The sequence below is a fragment of the Pan troglodytes genome, chromosome 1, assembly GCF_028858775.2.
Source record: "Pan troglodytes isolate AG18354 chromosome 1, NHGRI_mPanTro3-v2.0_pri, whole genome shotgun sequence".
Lineage (NCBI taxonomy): Eukaryota > Metazoa > Chordata > Mammalia > Primates > Hominidae > Pan > Pan troglodytes.
Window position 1 is genome coordinate 72,958,149 of NC_072398.2, and position 24,425 is coordinate 72,982,573.

Below are 24,425 nucleotides of genomic sequence, written 5' to 3' on the forward strand. Positions count from 1 at the left end.
TGACATTTATTTATACAAAATTTGTGTCCTTGAAATTCAGATACCATGAGAAGAGTTTAGTATTGTCTGTTTCTAAACAGGCAATGAGAGAAGATTTCATTTTAATTTTCAGTTGGATTTTGCATCAAAATCAGGAAATCTATTTTAGAAATACTGTCCTAGAGGAGAACTGCATTTATATGTCCAAGTTGCAACTGTCAAAGTAGTATTCCAGCTGTGGAATTGTGTCACTGCACTCCAGCCTGGGTGACAGAGTGAGATCGTACCTCTAAAAACATAAAAATAAAAAACAAACGACATTTAAAGAAATGAAAATAATGTCTGGTACTTAGTAAGAACTCAATAAATGTTAGCTGCTGCTGTTATTGTTGTTGGCAGATTAGTCGCATAGATTTTGGGTGATATATTTGACTACTTGTGTCAAATGTTAAAGGGTATGTGGAATAAAACAAGAAAAAACATGAAGAGTGATTTCTAGTATCTCTGGAGGTCTCTGCAAAATTGGGGCCACAACAATTTTGGTTGCTCAATAAATGGGATTTACTATTAATTTAAAATTAAATATTAAAAATATTAAATTATTAAAAATTTAGTATTTTCAGGTTACTTCTTGCTTAGTGTGTTTTCTTTTGGAGAAACTGGTTCAGTAACTATATGTAGAGTACTGGAAAGGAAAAAGTTTTATTTGTAGCCCCACTTGGTTTATTTATTAAATGTAGAAGTTTATTTTTCTCTCTTTTATGTTTATAGCAAAAAAAATCAATGATAATAGTCTAATTTTATGTGAGTACATGGCATTTTGGACTCTCTTTGATTCTCTTATTCATAATTCCATATTTATTGTCTATGTTTAGCCTAAAATGATCTCAGTGTGCTTTATTTTTGCTCATCGATTAAAAATTTCTCTTTATAATTTAACTAGCTAATGTATCCACTAATAATTTAAATTTAAACCATTCTTTTTCAATATAAAAGGCTAGTCTAAAATCAATATGCCTATTATCTTTCCAAGAGTGAACCATTGTTTTCTCTTGGCTACCTCTTCATTATGGTATACCTCATATGTGAAATTGACTTAATAATCTTCTTTCTAGTTAGGAAATATGTCTTTGCTTTTGAAGGAAAATAATCTAGGTGAAAATAATTATACGGACATCTACTTGCATAGCAGAATTTCTTTGATACCTCAAATTAACAGCTGCATTGTTTTTACTTTTTTTAGCAAAGCTTCTCACTGTTACCAGCAAGAACATTAAGAACTGTTTCATTATCTTTTGATTAAAGTGTATTACTCCTATATCAGTTTTAGTTACTACCGTGAAATTTTTTTCCCTTGACGTTTTTTGATGTCTTTATTAAGCTTTTTTTTTATTTTTTGGAGATAGAGTCTTGCCCTGTCACCCAGCACCCAGGCTGGAGTGCAGTGGTGTGATCTCGGCTCACTGCAACCTCCACCTCCTGGGTTCAAGAGATTCTCCTGCCTCAGCCTCCCTAGTATCTGGGATTACACGCACTTGCCATGATGCCCAGCTCATTTTTGTATTTTTGTAGAGTTGGGGTTTCACCATGTTGGCCAGGCTGGTCTTGAACTCCTGACCTCAGGTGATCCGCCTGCCACAATTTCTTAAGCTAGTATAACTTTTATAATTTTATTGACATTTATTTGAAAAATATATGATTCTGTCTTATATTTATAGGTTACTGTTTTTCATTTTTCTCTTTAAAATATGTCTACAAAGTGGAGGCTAATCCAGGATTTTCCAGTTCTTAAGTTAGAGAACATAAGGTGCCTAGGTAGTTTATTTAGCATGGTGGTTCTTGTGGACTCTGGGACTTGACTGCTTGGGTTTGAATAATAACTCTGCTATTTCCCAGTGTTGTTATCTTGGGCCACATATATAATCTCTCAGTGCCTGAATTTTCTCACTTGAGAAATGAGAATGATAATAGTATTATCTACATTAGAGCTGTGAAGTTTAAATTATTTAGGTTAGTGCATAGTAAACCGTCAGTAAATGGTACTATTGATATTGTTACTGCCATCTAGTGACTGTGGATGAGTCAGGAGTTAAGTAGTAGTATAGCACCAGAGTCAAGAGGGACCCAGCCCTGTCAGTGCTTTCTAATATTCTTTTCTATATGTGTGTGTGTTTGTGTGTGTGTGTATGAATGTATAATGTATATATTAAGCAGAATTAATGGGCTTTATTATTCAAATTTTTCTATTGTAGCCTGCATTATACCTTTTTCTTAGTGAATAAAATAAAGACCTGGTAGAAAATAAGTTTCATATTTTGTAATCATTAATAAGATACTATTTTTAATTCTTAGTTTTATCTTCAACAAACTGATGAGTATTTTTTAACATATATTTGAAATGTAAAATTATCACTGTATACACTGAGATATCAATATCATTCATTTTTTAGGCTTACAGTCACAGAATTCTGAATCATAAATCCATAAAAATGCATAGCTGGAAATGTTCTGTTCTATAGGCCTCTAAATATGCAACTACACAATTTTATTAGTGTTATACAAACGCTAAGGGATTGAGTTTCATTAGTAGGAAGAACAGAGATTTTTAATGCATTGCATTACGTCACTTTCAGTCCTCTTAGTCTCTGGATGGAGTAAACTGAAAATAGCATGCAATCTTGTCATACCAGTGTGTAACTCTATAGGAAAGGCAAGTAATGGTTACATTTTATCAAAATAAACTCATGACAAGAACATTTGAATTCTTTATATGGTTAAGTTCTTCAAAGGCTCTTTTATAATTGAGTTTTGCTATAGTAATTGTTAAGAAACAAGGTTTTTGTTTTTTGTGTGCTGCATTTTTTGGCACTCATCTAACTTTATTTCTTTATTTTTTCATTGATACGTAATATTTTGTACATGTTTATGAGGGTACTTGTGATATTTTTTACATGCATAGAATGTGTAATGATCAAGTCAGAGTATTTGGGGGTTATCCCATCACCTTGAGCATTTATCATTTCTTCTGGCTATTTTGTTTTTGGTTTTGGTTTTTTGTTTGTTTGTTTGTTTGTTTGTTTGAGACAGGGCCTCTCTCTTGCCCAGGCTGGAATGCAGCGATGCATAGCTCATTGCAGCCTTGACCATTTGAGATTAAGTGATCTTCCTACCTCACCCTCCTGAGTAGCTGGAACCCCAGGCGTCCACCACCACACACAGCTAATTATATGTAGAAAACGGAGTCTTACTATTTTGTCTGGGCTGGTCTTAAACTCCTAGGCTCCAGTGACCCTCCCACCTTGGCCTCCCAAAGTGCTAGGATTATAAGCATGAGCCACCATGCCTGGCCTCTTCTAGCTATTTTGAAATATAAATACATTGTTGTTAACTATAGTCACCTTAATCTTCTGTCAAACCTTAGAACTTCTTTCTTTCGTGTAATTTTATGTTTGTACCCATTAACTATGCCTTAAAAAAAAAAGACTGCTGTGTAGACAGATTCATATGATTTATTTTTGAAAATGTGAGGTTTTATGTTAACTAATTTTGTTAATAAAAGAAAATAATATTTATTGAATGTTTACCATATTTTGGCATCATACTGTGAACTTCACATGCATTATCTTATTTAAATCTCATACTTCTCTGATGTGTCTTCATCATCTAATAGATGGAGAAGCTAGAGCTCAAATAAGATTAATCACTTGCCCAGAGTCAGGTTATTCACTTCTATGGGTAAAATTCAAACTGTGTACTACTTAGAGTACCTCCCATGCTTTAACCTTTGAGGTTCTTTCAGTACTAAGTAATTAATCATTTTGTATGTTTACATATAGAACCATTCTAATTAGTAATCTCAATTGCTTAAATTTTATAGGGTAGAAAGAATATAAACTTTTTTTGTTGGTTTTTTGTTTGTTTGTTTTTCGAGACAGAGTCTTGCTCTGTTGCCCAGGCTGGAGTGCAATGGTGTGATCTCAGCTCACTACAACCTCCGTCTCACAAGTTCAAGTGATTCTCCTGCCTCAGCCTCCCAAGTAGCTAGGATTACAGGAGCTTGCCATCACACCCAGCTAATTTTTTTACTTTTAGTAGAGACAGGGTTTCACCATGTTGGTCAGGCTGGTCTCGAACTCCCGACCTCAGGTGATCCGCCCGCCTTGGACTCCCAAAGTGCTGGGATTACAGGCGTGAGCGACCGTGCCTAGCCTAAGCATGTTTATAGTAGAAATAGAGAAGAAGAATTTACAAAAAGTAAATAATCGTTTATATGGTTGGTATGTATGTCATGTGATTTTCAGTTGTTGATAGTTTTTTATGTAAGGCTTATTTAAAGATGAAAGGGAGATAGGAATGATGAAATGGTAAGATAGAAATGCTAAGATAGAGGAAGTAAAAGATAGTCTACACTTCTGGAGTTTTTTTTAGGGTTAGATAGAATGAATAGAGGATATAACCAAATAAAAAGAACCAATGGAGAAAGCAGATTATGTTTGACCAGAGCAGAGGAAACTAGTATATTGGTTTTGGGTTACAAAGACAAGATTATTGTTATTTTACCATTTATTTTATTCTTTTGATAGTTCAGTTTTTCACATGAGGTTTGATTATAATATTTTGAAGCTGGGAGGGACTCTAGATGATATATAAATAGCTAGCCTACATCACCTCATTTTTACAGATGAGGAAACTTGAGTAATTGATTATAAGTTAATTGTCCAAGAACACATAGCTTTTTAATGGCATAGCAGGGTGTGTTAACCATAGATTTTGATTGCATGCTTGTGCTCTTTTCCCAATAGTGTAAATTTTCTTTTCCTTAAAGTTCTCCAAACCTTAACCTGTCTGAAAATGAAATATAAACAGGTAAATCTATATAGACATCTGCCTTGTGATTATCCCCTATTGACATTATTTCTTGGTTTATATGTTTGAGGTGGTGGGTTGAAGTGGTAAATTGCTTAAATATTTGCTGATATTTTATGGGTTGTCTATTTGATGTCTAATGATTGGCAATAAATATTTTCTTGGCTTAGAAATTAGAAATACTGGGCTTATATATGATATACTTTAGATTTACTTTTTCTGTTGTTAAAATAATGTAAATACTGAAATCACATTTTTTTCTCTTCATTTTGCAGTAGTATTATTGATTCCACAGAATACAGCCAACCTCCAGGTTTCAGTGGCAGTTCTCAGGTAAACGATATCTTTGTTTGCTTTAATGATACCATGAGTATAATTATCTAAGTTATAAAATCATAGATTAGTTTACTAAAATGTCCTGTCACAAAGACAACCATTTTGAATGCAGTGGTGTTGATTAGCACCTGAATAGCTCTTATGCATAATGGTAGAATCAAATATTAATATTTGGTTTTTCAATGATAAGAACTTAAATTTATTTTCTTCACCAAGTTGTGATGGAACAAATCTAAAGTGTTTTGCTTTGTTTTTGTTTTTGTTTTTTTGAGACACTGTCAGGCAGGCTGGAATGCTGTAGCCTTGACCTCCTAGGCTCAAGCAATTCTCCTACCTCAGCCTCTCAAGTAGCTGGCCCTATGGAAGTGCACCACCATGCCCAGCTAATTTTTGTACTTACTGTAGATCTAGGTGGATTTCACCGTGTTGTCCAGGCTGGACTGAAACTCCTGGACTCAAGCGATCTGTCTGCCTCACCCTCCCACAGTGGTAGGGATTACAGGTGAAAACCACTATCCCTGGCAGTTTTTTAAAACTTACTGTTAATTTCAGAACCTGAGAGGAAGGAAATACTTTAGGAAAAAAATTATGAATAATCAGAACATAGTTTATCTTAGAGATAATGAAAATTATAAATCTGTCATTGAATTACGCTTCATTACGTTGAAACTTAACAGCTTTTCCATGGAATAAAGACCACAGTCTTGAGTAAAATAGATAATCAGCTTGACTTCTTTGAATTAGTTGTATGAGTATTTTAACCTTTACTCTCTTCATCTTTGGCTTGGAGATACTGATATCTGTCAAGCTTATTTTTGAGGCCTAATAGGCTTTTTTCGACTTTTTATTTTTATATTTTATTTTATTTTATTTTTTTGAGACAGAATCTCGCTGTCTCCAGGCTGGAGTGCAGTGGTACCATCTCAGCTCACTGCAGCCTCCTCCCGGGTTCAAGTGATTCTCCTGCCTCAGCCTCCCAAGTAGCCGGGACTACAGGCACGCGCCACCATGCCCAGCTAATTTTTTTGTAGTTTTAGTAGAGACGGGGTTTCACCATGTTAGCCAGGAAGGTCTCCATCTCTTGACCTCGTGATCCTCCCCACTTGACCTCTCCAAGTGCTGGCATTACAGGCGTGAGCCAGCGTGCTCAGCCATTTTTTATTTTTCTTTTTGAGACGGAGTCCCGCTCCTGCCCAGGCTGGAGTGCAGTGGTGTGATCTTGGCTCACTGCAACCTCTGCCTTCTGGGTTCAAGCGATTCTCCAGCCTCAGCCTCCCGAGTGGCTGGGACTACAAGAGTGTGCCACCGCGTCTGGGTAATTTTTGTATTTTTAGTAGAGATGGGGGTTTCACCATGTTGGCCAGGCTGGTCTCAAACTCCTGATCTCAGGTGATCTACCCATCTTGGCCTCCCAGAGTGCTGGGATTACAGGCGTGAGCCACCACTCCCGGCCACGTTTTTTAACTCTTTGTATTGAAATAAGTTTTGACTTAGAGAAAAATTACAAAAATACTAAAAAGAATTGCTTTATAGTTTACATCCAGATTGTCTAAGCACTTAACATTTTATCACATTTGTTTTATCATTCTCATTCAGCCTTTCTTTTACCTATATATGCATATAATTTCTTTTCTGGATTGTTTGAGTAAGGTACACACATATGTTTCTTTACCCTTAAATACTTCAGCATGTATTTCATTAGGAACAAGGATATTGTCTTATGTAATCACAATATAACTTTAAAATTCAAGCAGTTAATATTGATAAAGTATTATTTATAAATTCTAGATTTTCAGATTTTAAGAATTACCCTAATATAGCCTGGGCAACATGGTGAGACCCCGCCTCTACAAAAAATAAAAAAATTAGTTGGGCATGGTGGCATGTGCTTGTGGTTTCAGCTACTTGGGAGGCTAAGGTGGGAGGATACCTTGAACCCAGGAGGCCGTGGTTATAGTCAGCTGAGATCATGCCAGTGTACTCCAGCCTGGGTGACAGAGTGAGACCCTTTCCCCCCCACTCCCTCCCCCCGCAAAAAAAAGAATTACCCTAATATCCTTTATAGTAAAACAAAAAACAATGAGGTGTTTTTAATGAACATTTATTTGTATATTCACTTTATTTGAAAAAATAGTACACCTATTTTTATCTAAATGAGCAATAAATCCTTTTGGATTATATCACTTCTGTTTTTCTTTTTCTTGTCTCCAAACTTGGATGACTACCTTGTTACTTTTATGATTAGTTTATGTGACTACTCTGTACATCATCCTGTATTATATTCATGTACAGTGCATGCATTTGGCCTATTCTTTTTTTGTAGTAAGTTTGTAGATTGGTTTGTGTCTGTTTCTGAACAGTCATGCAAATACCAGATTCAAGTCTTTTTGTAAGACATAATGGAATACATTAGGAGAAAATTTAAAGCCTTAAATTGAAATATACCATGGGAACTTGAGAGAGAATAGCAGTCCCTGTATCTGGAAACTGGCTTGGCATTTATAGCTAGCCATTTATGTTCTCCTTCTGAATATAATTTCACAGAACATCAATATCAGACAAGGCTACTCCCTGTGACTGATGAAGCGAAACAAAAAGCAAGATCACTCCATAAAGTTGTCTAGCCACGTTTAAAAAACAAGGTCACTGTGCAAACTATAAAAAAAAAACAAAAAAAACCCTACCCTGACCAATGTGAATGGTTGCTGCTTCTTTACTGGTTAAAACTTTAGCCTCCCTGTAGTCTTCTGTGCTCCTAGATAAGATTTATCATTACATAAGTTACTGAATTATAGAATCATTCCCACTTGACAGTATCCAATCCACAGTGAAGCCCCACTTCCTTGAACTCTCCCACAAATTATTTAACAAGTGCCTTAATCCTTTAAGTTGTTTCTAACACTGTCTTACTGAGCCATCTCTCACTTATTCATATTTATTGCTGCTAGCAATAAATAAAATTTATTTAACTACAGGTGTTTTTTTAATTGGTCTTTGGCTGGAGGACTTTGACCAAACTTTATATAGGGGAACAAGAAAAGGTTTCCACAGTTACCATTTATATTAACACTACTTTGGAATTTCTAGCAAATCCTATGAGCTAGAAACCAGTAGAAACTGAATCTGAATACAGCCTTCAGAATGTGAGAAAATGTTGGCAGATTATCTATCCGACAAGGGATTAATAACCAGAATATATAATGGACTCAAACAATTTGATTGCAAAAAATAATAATCCAATTTAAAAATTGACAAAAACTCTAAATAGACATTTTCAAAAGAAGATATACAAGTGGTCAATAGGTATATGTAAAAATACTTATCACTAACCATCAGGGAAGTGGAAGTCAAAACCACAATGAGATATCGTCTCACCACAGTTAGAATGGTATTATCAAGAAGACAGAAGTAACAAATGTTAGAAAGGACGTGGAGAAAGAGTGAATGCCCCTATACTGATGAGAATGTAAAGTCGTACAGCCATTATGAAAAAGAGTATGGAGGTTCCTCAGAAAACTAAAAATAGAACTGTCATATGTTCCAACAACCCCACTGCTGGGTATATATCCAAAAGAAAGGAAGAGATACCTGCACTCCCATGTTAATTGCAGCACTATTCACAATAGCCAATATTTGGAATCAACCTAAGTGTCCATCAGCAGATGAAAGGATAAAGAAAATGTGGTGTATATACACATTGGAATATTATTCAGCCGTAAAAAAGAATGAAATCCTGTCATTTGCAGCAACATGGATGGAACTGGAGGTCATTATATTAGGTGAAATGAGCCAGGAACTGAAAGACAAACAAACATCACATATTGTCATTCTTAAATGGGAGCCAAAAAAAAGTGGATCTCATGGAGGCAGAGAGTGGAATGGAGATAGTAGGCAGAGAAGGGAAAGGCAAGGAGGGGGAATGGAGAGAACTTGCTTAATGGGTACAAAAATACAGTTAGATTAGGTGAATGAGTTGTAGCATTTGATAATACAGTAGGGAAATTATAATTATTACTTTATTGTATATTTCAGAATAGCTAGAAGAGAAGAATTGCAGTGTTTCCAACACAAGAAATGATAAATGTTTGACATGATAGAAATCCCAGTTACCCTAATTGATTATTACACATTGTATACGTCTATCAAAATATTACATGTACCCCCCACAGATATGCACAACCATGATATAGCAACTTTTCTAAAAAGAAATTGAATGGGTGCAGCACACCAACATGGCACATGTATATATATGTAACAAACCTGCAAGTTGTGCACATGTACCCTAAAACTTAAAGTATAATAATAATAAAATTTAAAAAAATTGTAAATCCTTGAATCAAGATTAAAAAAAAACTTGAATCTGGAGGAAAAAGAAAAACAATCAGAATCTTTTTTTTTTTTTTGAAATATTTTAGAGTAGCACTTACTTTTATGTGGTGAAGGAGACTTTTGGTTTGAGATAGTGCACTGAGACAGTACGTAAATATCTTCTCATCCCCTCCCCCAAGAAATCCTATTGCTATATTGCTCTCCTCACACCCACAACTTAGAATAATTTATAGATGATTAAAAGAGAAAATACTTATGGAAGAAGAGCTGACTAATCTCTGAATCACTGTATGCAGGGTAAATGTGTGCTTAAGGATTAAATAACAGGTCTGCCAGGAGAATTCTTAGCATCTCTTAGAGGACTGGGTAGTTGTTGAGGAGGAAACCCTACTAGTGTTGAGATGGAGCTGACATGATACATTGCACTGAAGGCCTTACCCTTCATTTCTAGCTGTGCTCCAGATAATAGCTAGACCTAACATAAATGGAGACAAAAACAATTGAAATAGTGGATAGTCAAGTATAAGCCTGGCAAATGCAAACTAAAGAATACTGTGAAACTGAAAAAAACCCAAAAGTATGAACAAAATAGACAGTTTTTTTCGTATAAATAAAATGTATACTTTCCAAAAGTAGTAAAACTTAATATCATTAAGGATTGGAATTTATGTAAAGCAAAATCTGTTAGAAATTAAATACTTAGGGGCTGGGTGTGGTGGCTCATGCCTGTAATCCCAGCACTTTGGGAGGCCAAGGCAGGTGGATCGCAAGGTCAAGAGATCGAAACCATCCTGGCCAACACGGTGAAACCCCGTCTCTACTAAAAATACAAAAAATTAGCTGAGCATGGTGGTGCGCACCTGTAGTCCCAGCTGCTCAGGAGGCTGAGGCAGGAGAATTGCTTGAACCCAGGAGGTAGTGGTTGCAGTGAGCCAAGATCATGCCATTGCACTCCAGCCTGGCAACAGAGCGAGACTCCATCTCACACACACACACAAAATAAATAAAAATAAATTAAATAATTAGGTAGCATTTATTTTGCAGTTACTTTTCATAGACAGTGTTTGAACTATTCATATTTATTAACTAACTTTCAGAGCTACTCTGTGAGATAAATACTGTTATTATTATTATTTTTATTTTTTGAGACAAGGTCTCGCTCTGTTGCCCAGGCTGGAGTGCAGTGGCGCCATCTCAGCTTACTGCAACCTCCGCCTCCCAGGTTCAGGTGATTCTTCTGCCTCAGCCTCCCAAGTAGCTGGGGCTACTGGTGCACACCACCACACCCAGCTAATTTTTGTATTTTTAGTAGAGACGGGGTTTCACCATGTTGGCCAGGATGGTCTCGATCCCTTGATCTCATGATCTGCATGCCTCAGCCTCCCAAAGTGCTGGGATTACAGGCATGAGCCACTGCGCCCTGCTGATAAATACTATTACTATTTTTTATTGAGAAGGAAACTGATACACAGAGAAGTTATGGAGGTTGACTCAGATAATATAGCTAGTAAGAGGAGGGAGCTGAGATTTTAACCCAGACATTATGGCTTCAGAGTCTTTGCTTTTAAATACTCATTTATTCAACCAGCAGGTTTTTGGGGTTTTGTGGTTGTTGTCATCTTTTTTTGTTGTTTTGTTTTTTTGTTTTTTGTTTTAAATATACCTCATATTTACTAGGCTCTGAGGACACCTCACTGGACAAAAGCAAAACAGATAGTAATCCTTGCTATAATGAAGTTTCCAATCTAGTTGGTAAGATACTTATAGCAAAAGTATAGATGACTTTTGAATGACCAGGATATGAGGAAGCAGAGATATGTCTACGAATGTCCCTGGGAAAACTTCTAGGCAGAGAACAAGAAGTAAATAATCCCTGAGGTGGAGAATGCCTTACATAGTTCAGAAGTCCAGTGTAGCTGGAGACAAGTGAACAAGGGAGATAAAAATAGAAGATGAGGTAAAAGAACTTAACAGAGGCTACATTTCATGTATGGCTTTCTTAGGCTGTTAGAAGGAGTTTAGATTTTTTGAGTGAAATGAGTTAAGCATGGCTTAATAGGTACTTGTCTCCCTATATACTTTGCATCAAAGGATATATGTTATTTATTGTAATCCTTGGAGAATTACGAAAAATTGGTTGAATCTAAGACAAGATAAATAGTATCGTCTGCATTGTGTGAATTAGAGCCCCAAATAAACAGATAGAGACAGACAGGCAGTCTAGAAAAGAGTAAATGAAGACTCCTCTGAGTACCTGTGTGTTAAAAAATCAGTGCGCTCAAAAAATACCGCTAGTGGAAACATTATTTATCAAAAATTTCTGGAATGTGGTCAGAATTGTACTAAACATTCATAGTCTTGAATGCTTTCATTTTTAGATAAGAATGAAAATAAATTATTATTTATCCAAGAGGCTACATTATCACTAGATGGTAAATATAGAAAGACCAAAAAAAAGCCCATATACAACATAAATTGAAATTAGCTATTATCATGATACTGGGTACATTAAAATAACTAAGACAGTGTTGATGCATACTAATAAAAATCACATTCTTAATGACATGTAATTTTAAAGAAGAATGTAAAATATTAAAATAGTTCAGATTAATTTTAGGACAATTGGGATAGACCAGTAACCATAATTACTAATTTAATTAGATTCCAATTTAAAAGAAATCCCAGTAGTTTTTTTTAAGGGTGTGTAGAATGTGGCCAATTAACATTGTAAAGTTCATTAGTACAATGAATTATTCAGAAGTTAATGATGAATTTACCTCATCAACTATTAAAATGTACTCTAAGACTGCTGTAACAAAAGAAGCAGAATAAAAATTTAAAATCTACCAAAAAGTAATTAATAGTCTGTGATAAAGGTGGTCATGTAGATCAGTGGTGAAAGGAGAGATTAAATGCATGGTGTTGGGACAAATGGGAAACTATTTGAAGGAAATTTAGCTTGTTTTCACTTACTGAAAGAGTTCATTTCAGCTAAACAATAATTTAAACAGCAATAGAACTATAGAAATGAAGAAAGAAGTCTACCCTACATATAAGAAAGCACCACAAACAAAATTTAAACCCAAATTGAGAAAGGCGTCATAATTAGGGCAAGTAAATGGCTTAATTGCTTCAAAATATTAAAAATTTTGATAATTTTATTTTATTATTTTTTTGAGACAGAGTCTCACTCTGTCGCCAGGCTGGAGTGCAGTGACGTGATCTCAGCTCACTGCAACCTCCACCTCCCGGGTTCAAGCGATTCTCCAGCCTCAGCCTCCCGAGTAGCTGAGACTGCAGGTGCGCACCACCGTGCCCAGCTAATTTTTATATTTTTAGTAGAGAAGGGGTTTCACCATGTTGGACAGGATGGCCTCGATCTCTTGACCTCGTGATCTGCCTGCCTCTGCCTCCCAAAGTGCTGGGATTACAGGCATGAGCCACCGCTCCAGGCCAATTTTATCTTTTTAATGAAAGCTCCAAATAGGGTAAGAAAATGGTTCAGGACATCAATATTTTCAAAAGACAAAAATTCACACATTCAGCTCACATGAAATAATACTCAATTTTTGCAAATAAATAAAAGCAAAATATAGAATAATACTAGATACCAAAGAAATCATCTGATAGTTATGGCTAAGATCAAAGGGATGTTCCAAAATGGAATTACTATTACTTGCAATGAGTGTATGTGCTCAACCATGTGCATATTGGGGAAGGGTAGGTGGAGGAAGGGAAAGTGGTAGTTGAGGTGATAGTCGTCCAGGAAGATAATTTGGCAGTATATACATGTGATCAATGCTAAAATAGTTTGATTTGGTAATTATACACAAATTTATTTCAAGGAATGATTCTAAGTACTATGTAAAGATTTTATACCGGTATTAATCATATGTGCAAAAATTCTGGAAAAATAAACATGCCCAGCCATAATAGAATAGTTACAGAAATAGTGCTACAACTATAGGATGGATTACTCTACTGCTCTTAAAAATAATATTTAGTAGTTGAATTGAAAAAAATGCTAACAATATAATATAAGTGAAGCCAGAAATGTATGAACTTTATAGAGTTGTATTTCTGAACTTTTGTAATTGCCTATTGATTTTGCTTTAGAATTTTTATATAACCATAGTACAATTAGCAAAATTAAAAAATTGATGTATCTCAGAAAGCCTAAAATTTTTAATTTTAAATTTTTTACAAATTAAATTTCAACAGTGTATTCACTAATGTCCTTTATAGAAAAAAAAGAAATCTGGTCCAGGACCAATTCTGAATGACTTGTTGCATTTATTTGTCATGTCTCTTTAATCTCCTCTAAATTGGTACAGTTCTTCAGTTTATGACATCAACATTCTTGAAGAGTGTAAGTTATTTATAGGATTTCCCTCAGTTTGAATTTGTCTTGTGTTTCCTTATGCTTAAGATTCAGATTATCTATTTTCGTCAGGAATACTATAGTAGTCCTATTTTGTCCTCCTTAGTTTGTCATATCTGGAGGCATATGGTATCTATTTGTCTCAGTGCTGGTGATGTTAACTTTGATCACTCGATTAAAATGGTGGCTGCCAGATTTCACTGCTGTAAAGTTTCTTCCCTTTGAGCATCTATCATTGTATCTTACTTATAATAATAATTGTTAATGTGTTAGTTGTCCAAATGATGATTTTCTGAGTTTTTATATCTTCCACATTTATTAGTTAGTCCTTCTCTTTGTATGTTTATATCGTTGTGGAATCCTGGGTCATTAATATATATATTCTGTTACTAATTTTGAAACTCAAATCATCTTGTATTTGGCTAGTTGGAGCTCCTTCAAACTGACTTCTGTATCCTTTTGACATATTTCTATCATTCTTTATAAGTACTTTCTTGGACAGTAATGTTCCAGCTTCATTCTGTACTGACCTTGCTCCAGTCCTGGAATAGTCTTGTATCCAAGAAACCTCTTTTCTTTTAGTGGAGAAATATATTTTAAAACCAAAAATCATGTGTTTTTTGGCTGCATAAATGTCTTCTTTTGAGAAGTGCCTGTTCATGTCCTTCGCCCACTTTTTGATGGGGTTGTTTGTTTTTTTCTTGTAAATTTGTTTGAGTTCACTGTAGATTCTGGATATTAGCCCTTTGTCAGATGAGTAGGTTGCGAAAATTTTCTCCCATGTTGTAGGTTGCCTATTCACTCTGATGGTAGTTTCTTTAGCTGTGCAGAAGCTCTTTAGTTTAATTAGATCCCATTTGTCAATTTTGGCTTTTGTTGCCATTGCTTTTGGTGTTTTGGACATGAAGTCCTTGCCCACGCCTATGTCCTGAATGGTAATGCCTAGGTTTTCTTCTAGGGTTTTTATGGTTTTAGGTCTAATGTTTAAATCTTTAATCCATCTTGAATTGATTTTTGTATAAGGTGTAAGGAAGGGATCCAGTTTCAGCTTTCTGCATATGGCTAGCCAGTTTTCCCAGCACCATTTATTAAATAGGGATCCTTTCCCCATTGCTTGTTTTTCTCAGGTTTGTCAAAGATCAGATAGTTGTAGGTAAGCGGCGTTATTTCTGAGGGCTCTGTTCTGTTCCATTGATCTATATTTCTGTTTTGGTACCAGTACCATGCTGTTTTGGTTACTGTAGCCTTGTAGTATAGTTTGAAGTCAGGTAGTGTGATGCCTCCAGCTTTGTTCTTTTGGCTTAGGATTGACTTGGCGATGCGGGCTCTCTTTTGGTTCTATATGAACTTTAAAGTAGTTTTTTCCAATTCTGTGAAGAAAGTCATTGGTAGCTTGATGGGGATGGCATTGAATCTGTAAATTACCTTGGTCAGTATGGCCATTTTCACGATATTGATTCTTCCTACCCATGAGCAAAGAATGTTCTTCCATTTGTTTGTATCCTCTTTTATTTCCTTGAGCAGTGGTTTGTAGTTCTCCTTGAAGAGGTGCTTCACATCCCTTGTAAGTTGGATTCCTAGGTATTTTATTCTCTTTGAAGCAATTGTGAATGGGAGTTCACTCATGATTTGGCTCTCTGTTTGTCTGTTGTTGGTGTATAAGAATGCTTGTGATTTTTGTACATTGATTTTGTATCCTGAGGCTTTGCTGAAGTTGCTTATCAGCTTAAGGAGATTTTGGGCTGAGACAGTGGGGTTTTCTAGATAAACAATCATGTCGTCTGCAAACAGGGACAATTTGACTTCCTCTTTTCCTAATTGAATACCCTTTATTTCATCATCACTGGCCATCAGAGAAATGCAAATCAAAACCACTATGAGATATCATCTCACACCAGTTAGAATGGCAATCATTCAAAAGTCAGGAAACAACAGGTGCTGGAGAGGATGTGGAGAAATAGGAACACTTTTACACTGTTGGTGGGACTGTAAACTAGTTCAACCATTGTGGAAGTCAGTGTGGCGATTCCTCAGGGATCTAGAACTAGAAATACCATTTGACCCAGCCATCCCATTACTGGGTATATACCCAAATGACTATAAATCATGCTGCTATAAAGACACATGCACACGTATGTTTATTGTGGCATTATTCACAATAGCAAAGACTTGGAACCAACCCAAATGTCCAACAATGATAGACTGGATTAAGAAAATGTGGCACATATACACCATGGAATACTATGCAGCCATAAAAAATGATGAGTTCATATCCTTTGTCGGGACATGGATGAAATTGGAAACCATCATTCTCAGTAAACTATCGCAAGAACAAAAAACCAAACACCGCATATTCTCACTCATAGGTGGGAATTGAACAATGAGATCACATGGACACAGGAAGGGGAATATCATACTCTGGGGACTGTGGTGGGGAGGGGGGAGGGGGGAGGGATAGCATTGGGAGATATACCTAATGCTAGATGACGAGTTAGTGGGTGCAGCGCACCAGCATGGCACATGTATACATATGTAACTAACCTGCACAATGTGCACATGTACCCTAAAACTTACAGTATAATAAAAAATAATAATAAAAAAAAAAAAAAAAAAAAAACCAAAAATCTTAAGTATGCTCATTGTTCTTGGAGTATCATTGCTTGCAAGCTTTCTCAGTGGACAGAGCTAGGAAATATATGTATTCATATGTATTAATATACATTGTTATATATTTATACCCATAATATATATGCATTAATTACATATTAATCACTGTGTTTGATTACTGAAGGACTCCCAGGAATCAAACCATTTATATTTCTGGAACAGTGTGATTACAGGCAATGGATATACAGAACAGCCCAGCAGCAGTAGTGTATTTATTGAAAGGGATCCAGAGAATTCAGTCACAATATTCTTTGTCCTTCCACTGCTAGGTTGCACAGGAATTGCTTTGTCACCAGATTTAGAATCACTACTGGCTTGGGTTTGAAGCACCTGAATGCCAGGAGATCCAAAGTCAGCTTTTGGTTGGAGTCTCTAATTGTGAGCTAGTCATGTAACCACTCAATGGATTCACCTTGCCTGCTGCCTAGACAGAGTCAATTTATCAAGACAGAGGAATTGCGATAAAGTAATTCATGCAGAGCCGCTGTGCTGTTACTCAAATCAGTCTCCCCGAGCATTTGGGGATAAGAATTTTTAAGGACAACTTGGTGGGTTGGGGGAAGCCAATGAGCCAGGAGTGCCTGATTGGTTAGGTAGGAGATGAAATCATAGGGAATTGAAGCTGTCCTCTTGCACTGGGTCAATTCCTGGGTGGGGGCATAATATCAGATGGGCCAGTTAATCAATCTGGGTGTTGCCAGCTGATCTGTCAAGTGCAGGGTCTGCAAAATATCTCAAGCACTGATCTTAAGAGCAGTTTAGGGAAGGTCAGAATCTTGTAGCCTCCAGCTGCCTAACTTATAAACCATAATTTCTGATCTTGTGGCCAGTGTTAGTTGTCTAGTCGCCAGGCAAGAAGGAGGTTTGTTTTGGGGAAAGGGCTGTTATGGTCTTTGTTTTAAGCTGTAACCTGTAAATTGGCTGGGCGCAGTGGCCCACACCTGTAATCCCAGCACTTTGGGAGGTCAAGGTGGATGGACCACCTGAGGTCAGAAGTTCAAGACCAGCCTGGCCGACATGGAGAAACCTCGTCTCTACAAAAAATACAAAAATTAGCAGGGTGTGGTGATGTATGCCTGTAATCCCAGCTACTCAGGATGCTGAGGCAGAAGAATCACTTGAACCCATGAGGCAGGAGCTGCAGTGAGCTGAGCACACGCCACCGCAGTCCAGCCTGGGCAGCAGAGCGAGACTCTGTCTCAAAAAAACAAAACAAAACAAAAAACAAAACAAACCTGTAAACTAAGTTCCTCCCAAAGTTAGTTAAGCATGTGCCCAGTAATGAACAAGGACAGCTTGGAGGTTAGAAGTAAGATGGAGTCAGTTAGGTTAGATCTCTTTCACTGTCTTAGTCATAATTTTGCAAAGGTGGTTTCAGTCACTTAGATGTGTACATTTTGGTTATGTGACCAGCTTTAATAGACACTACTGAAATCAGGTGCAAATCATGAATTCAATTATTATTACTAAACAATGGTGACCAACTGATGTGTTCTGCGCCAAAACAACTCCCTGACTCATGATTACAGAAAATTATTTATCTTTAGTTAATATATTCTATAGCATAGGCAAGGGTCAGTGGTCAGTCCATACAAGCTGAGGTCAATCCATGCTATTCTACCATGTTTAGGGTTCATTCTAGCATTTGTCCTTTCTATATTTATAATTTCCTTTTCTGATGGAAACCTAGCTGTCATGATCAAAATACACTTACTTATTTGCATAGTCTTAGAATATATATACAAAAGTTAGCATGAAAATTGCTGAGAAAACCAATCTAACTAGAGATATTTCTTTGCAATTCCGTTTGTCTTTAGCCTGAGAATATATACTGAAAATATAGTATATTCAAAGGTTATTTGGATTTGTTTAATTTTCTTCAATTTTCATTGTGATATTTCTTTGAAATAGTTAGGTTCATTTACTTCTATTTGTATTTCACCCCACTTTCCATCCTTATTATATATATCCTTTTTGAATATGTAAAATATTACCCTGATTCTAAAAATCAGAGCTGTATAAAAAGTTATAATCAATAACGGCTACCCTTTCAGCTTTTCTACCAATTTCCCTACCTCCATCTTTTCTACTCCATTTCTACTTACCTTCTTTAGGTCACCAATTTTATTAGTCAGATTTACAGATACATATGCACATTTTCTTATTTTTACTCTCTTTCACAAAGGGTAGCTTTCTAGTAATTTTTTTTCTGTACTTTATTTAACAATTTATGAGGAAGGTAACTCTATGGAAGTTCATAGAAGTCCTCCTCATTCTTTTTTACAGCTGCATGAAACTTCTTCATGTGGTTGTACTATAATTTACTTAATCACTTTGTTATATAATGACAAGTACATAGTTTCCATTATTTTGAAATTACAGCCAGTAGAGAGTGACTAATTTGTGCCTATGTATTTTCATATTATTGGAGGTGTACTTTCAGTGTAAATACCTAGAAGTGGGATTGCTGGGTCAAAGGTATGAATGGATAGTACCAAATAAACCACCCTCCAAAAGCAGTTTGTGTCTTCACCAACAACATGTAAATATGTCTGTTTTCCCCACAGCACCTCTAACAGAATGACTTTGAAAAGTTTCATAGTTTTTAATTTTTGCCAATATATTAGGTGAGAAATGTATCCCAGAATAGTTTTGTGTTTCTTTAATTATAAATGAGATTGACTATGTTTTCATATGTTTACTGGTTTACTAATATACTTATTAGTGAGTAGTATACTCATATCTTTAGCTGACAGACTCTTTTCTTCTATTAGGTGCTTGACTTTTTGGGTTCAATTTATAAGACTTTGTTATATTAGGAATACTAGTCTGTTACCTATGACCTGTGTTGCCTATATTTTCTTCCTATTTTATTTTATTTTTTTACCATTCAAAAGTTTTTAGTTAAAATTATCAATTTTTAAAAATTACATCTAGATCTTTGAATCACAGTTAAAAGCTTCTCCCTACAACCAGGATGTAGAGAAACCCCTTGTTTCTTAAAATACTTGTCTCATCTTTATTTTTTTACATTTAAATTCTCAATCTATTTGGAGTTTATTTTAGTGTATGTTTTGAAATGTGGATTTAATTTCATCCATCCAAATGACTAGCTATGTGCCCCCAGCCCTATTTTAAAAAGTTTATCCATCTGCTGGTCTGTTTCTGTTTCTGTATTGTTATCATTCCTTTATTGTAGACGCTTTATGATATGTTTTAATGTCTGATACTTCTCTTCTTCCCCTATCTTAGCTTGTCTTTTTCATTGTTTTAGAGAATATTTCTTCCTGTTTGTTTTTTCATAGGAACTTTAGTATCAGTTTATCTAGCTCCCTAAAAAAGCTTCTTGGTATTTTTTATTGGAACTGCCTTTATCTTACCAATTATCTCAGGGAGAATTGACATCTTTATGATACTGATTTTTAACTCTAGGTTTTGCTTATATTTTTCATAAGTTTATTTCTAAGCATTTTTTAAAGCTGAAAATTTGTTTTTAAAAATTTAAAATTAAACTTTTAATTTTGAGATATTAATAATTATAGATTTACATGCAGTTATAAGAAATACAGATTTAGCATCTGAAATCTAAAAATCCAGAATTTGAAATGTTCCAAGATTTGAAACTTTTTGAGCTGTGATATGATGCTCAAAAGAAATGCTAATTGGAGCATTTTGGACTTTGGATTTTCAGATTAGGGGTGCTCAGTTGGTAAGTACAATGCAAATATTCCAAGGTAGGGAAGAGGATGGTTTGCAGAGCTTCCATGCCCTCTCTCGGCATGCATGCTCTCCTGATCATCCTAGACCTCAGTGTGTTCACCAACCTGGAAACTCATTCAATCTTATTGTTTAGGAGCTTTATAGAGTTTTATAGAGCTTAATCTCCAGGCCTCACCCACTTCCTGGAGGTTGGTGTGTGTGCAAAAGTTCCAACTAATTACTTGGTGATCTTTTGACCAGCCTCATCCTGAGGCTTTGTGGGTGTCTCACCCTAAGTCACTTCACTAAATTCAGGTATGATCAAAAGGAACTTGCTGTGAATAACAAAAGATGCTGATATCACTCAGGAATCTCCAAGGATTTTAGGAACTGTGTGTGAGGAACTGTAACACCCTAATGGGTTCCCCTTCCCCCACTGCCTAGACAGAGCTGATTTATCAAGACACTGGAATTGCAATAGAGAAAGAGTAATTCATGTAGAGCCAGCTATGCTTGAGCCCAGAGTTTTATTACTCAAATCAGTCTCCCCAAGCATTTGGGGATCAGAGATTTTTAGGATAATTTGGTGGGTGGGGGAAGTCCAGTGAGTCAAGAGTGCTGATTAGTTGGGTCAGAGATGAAATCATGGGGAATTGAAGCCGTCCTCTTGCACTGAGTCAGTTCCTGGGCCAGGGCCACAAGATCAGATGAGCCAGTTAATCTATCTGGGTGGTGTCAGCTGATCCATCAAGTGCAGGGTCTGCAAAATATCTCAAGCACTGATCTTAGGAACAGTTTAAGAAGGGTCAGAATCTTGTGGCCTCCAGCTGCATGCCTCCTAAACCTTAATTTCTAATCTTGTGGCTAATTTGTTAGTCTTACAAAGACAGTCTAGTCCCCAGGCAAGAAGGAGGTTTGTTTTGGGAAAGGGCTGTTTTCATGTTTTTTAAGGTGTAAAGTAAGTTCTTCTCAAAGTCAGTTCAGTCTATGCCCAGGAATGAAAAAGGACAGCTTGGAGGTTAGAAGCAAGATGGTTTGTTTAGGTCAGATCTCTTTCACTGTCTTAGCTATAATTTTGCAGTGGCAGTTTCAGAACTTTGGACAGAGACCAAGTATATTTCTTAGACCACATTTCCTTTTCATGTGTGTAGTGATATTGTTGCAAAATTTTCTCCTTAGTTCAGCTAAAACTGGGCTCTTGTCACACGAATGGGAAAGATTAGGCATGCAGGCACGTACAAGGGTGAGGAAAACGTAATTTATTGGGCGAAAAGGAAAAAGGGAAAAATAACTCTCAGCAAAGTGAGACAGAATCCTGCTAGCAGGTTTCTTGCCTCACAGATTGAATCCCAGGTCACCACCCAGGGACAAGAGAGGCCAGGCTCCTCCCCGCTGCAAATGGCACAAACTTCCTGAGGCCCCACCCCATCCTCTCAGTGTGCAGATGGGTATTATTCAGAAAGAATCAGCTGGGAAAGGGCAGGCTTCATCCAGGATGGGCAGTCTGGTTTTTCAGCCTTCAGACTGTTTTAGGCTTGAAGGAGGGGTTTTGCCTGGGGACACTTGGCTTCCTCCTGTCTCTATCATTTTCTCCTCTAAAGAAGTATATATCTAACTGCCGTAAGGATAAGGAGGAAGATTAATCTTAACTGCTTCCTGCTGACAGGGTGTGCTGTTTTGGGAAAATGGCAGTCAGATCTCCCTGCGAGGCCTGTCTAAGGGTCCCATCAAAAGGGGCCATCATCTGAGGCTTCGGTTGCATGACCATTTGGAGCGTGATGGCCTGAAGGCAAGAAGAGACAACTGGGTTATTAGAAAACATGTATCAAAACAAAATAAGGGGGGAGGGCGTGAGGACAGCTCAAAAATCTCGAGACCTTTTACTAGTTAGTGCAGGGAGATGGGGACAGAAGCCCGACTAGTAAAACAAACTTTTACCCTTTGCTGGCATGTTGGGCTTCTGGGTTCCCTTCCCCTGAGCCCAATCCTAAGCCAACCAATTTAAGGTTTGGGAAATTAACTTCTCCCAGTTTGGAAGATGCATCCAAGGGGAGTGTCCCATAGTACAAAGACACGATTACTTATCAGTGAAGAGAGGACAGAGGAGGAGAAAGGAAAAAGAAAGGCTTTTTTTTTTCCCAAAGGAGTCCCGGGATTCAGGATGCATTCAAAAGGGTTACAGAGTGAAGATGAATGGGTGCTTATCTAGAAAGAGAGGAGCATGGTGCCCCAGGTTCCCTTCTCTTCCTAGCAAATACCTGGAGTATTTGAGGGAGGGAAAGTGAGGTGTTCCTCTTTCTTTCCTCTGTCCTTGGATCCCGAGTCCCACCAACCACGATAGGGTGCCACCCATGGGTGTCAAAGCAGCTTTCACTGATGTTGATGGTGGGGGGCATGCTACAGGGTGGGAGTATTCACTCTTACCCATGTACACCTTATGTCCCCTGCTGTCAGTAGCCTTTGAATTCCCTAGACCTTATTTATGCCATGGATAGTAGCGTGACCTTTATCTATGCAATGGGAAGCTTGGCTTAGTAAGAATCAGTCACACTAACCTATGCTGTGCCTTTTAACTTCTGTTATCATCTGCCTCTGGATCCATCAGATCCGGTTTTCTTTCCTAGGGCTTTGACCCAAAGCTTGGAATTGAGTTTGAGACAAAAATGTGTCTTGGGGGGTGGGGGTGTTGCACGGACTCCTTTTCTTAAGCTGAATGCTGTGGTGAAGCTGTGGAATTGAGTCCTGCTCCAACAAGGGAGAAAAGGATATCTTGTGACACCCCAGATAACTGGTGGATATAGTTATGCCTGCTAAGATTTGGGTGCATAGTTCTTGTCTTTGGTTAGCTCCCTTGTTCTTAGTTTCCCAAAAAGGAAACCTCCGAGTGACGGGCATTCTGTTTATTCCCATCACCCGGCAGGATAATTGCTCAGAACTATAATATTGATCCAGATTTCTACATTACCCATCCCTTTTGTTTTTTTCTGAGCTGCAGCTGGAAACTACTGTTTGGTTCACAGGAACAAGCAGGGTTAGTCTAAAATGTAGGCAAACACTTAAAAATAACAAAGGAATGTAGAATTTAATGACAAATATATGAGAAGTCTTGAAATATAATTTATCTCTCTCCAGTCTTTTTTTTTTTTTTTTTGAGACATAGTCTCGCTCTTGTCCCCAGGCTGGAGTGCAATGGCGCTATCTTGGCTCACTGCAACCTCCGCCTCCCAGGTACAAGCGATTCTCCTGCCTCACCCTCCCAAGTAGCTGGGATTACCGGCGCCTGCCTCCACACCTGGTAAGTTTTGTATTTTTAGTAAAGACGGGGTTTCACCATGTTGGCCAGGCTGGTCTCGAACTCCTGACCTCAGGTGATCCACCTGCCTCGGCCTCCCAAAGTGCTAGGATTACAGGCATGAGCCACCGCACCCTGCCAGTCGTTATTTTTGTTAAAAAACAAATCATGATAGGATTGAATGGTTTGCAAAATAGACCTTAGTCTTATACTTGGCCTGATTATTTGTGTAAAGTGCAGCAAGATTAATTATTTTTACATAGGTCTTTTAGATTGGCTTGGACGGAACTCTTCCACGAGAAATCCCAGATAACACCTTTTAAAGCCAAGCCCAGCCATCAGTTTATATCCTCAAATGCCTGTGAGTTGGGTGATCCTGCCCTCTTAACGTCTCAAAATAAACTTGGAGCTCTGGGCCTGTAGAAGGTGACATTCTTTACTTATCACAGGTCAAGAACCCTCTACAGCGGCTGTGTAGACAAGGGTATGAGGCCAGTTTTCCCAAGGGGCTTTTATTGGCTCTGCAAGTCGAGCTTGACTCCTTAAAGGGAAGCATACCCTTCAAGTTAAGCCTTGGTAAAACAACATTTCTCCAGTTGCATCCAGTTGCAAAAGAAAATGGATTCTTATTGCACTGATGTAAACAACTATATTGCCATAAGTTAAGAACACTTACAACTAGTTTCCAAATTCTGGAGAAGCCAGGGAGAGAGAGAGAGAGAGACAAATATGCTCCAAATTTTTTTCACAGGAGTGTGCCATACTCAGTTATTAAAGACTGTAAATAGTTCAAAATAAGTTTCCTTGACTATGAAAAAACAAAACAAGGACCAGCAATATTCCAAGCAAAAGTTAAAAAGATTACCTCAGTTTTCG

General features: G+C 37.1%; 1 protein-coding gene across 16 annotated transcripts in view; it reads left to right on the forward strand.

The window, feature by feature from the left end:
• Positions 1–24,425, forward strand: part of COP1 (COP1 E3 ubiquitin ligase) — a 273,082-nt gene that overhangs the window by 85,459 nt on the left and 163,198 nt on the right. For all 16 annotated transcript variants that reach the window (XM_514018.6, XM_009438784.3, XM_001153038.6 and 13 more), the window contains one exon: positions 5,121–5,178. In XM_514018.6, the coding sequence (XP_514018.2) occupies positions 5,121–5,178 (58 nt within the window). The remainder of the gene's footprint in view (positions 1–5,120; positions 5,179–24,425) is intronic.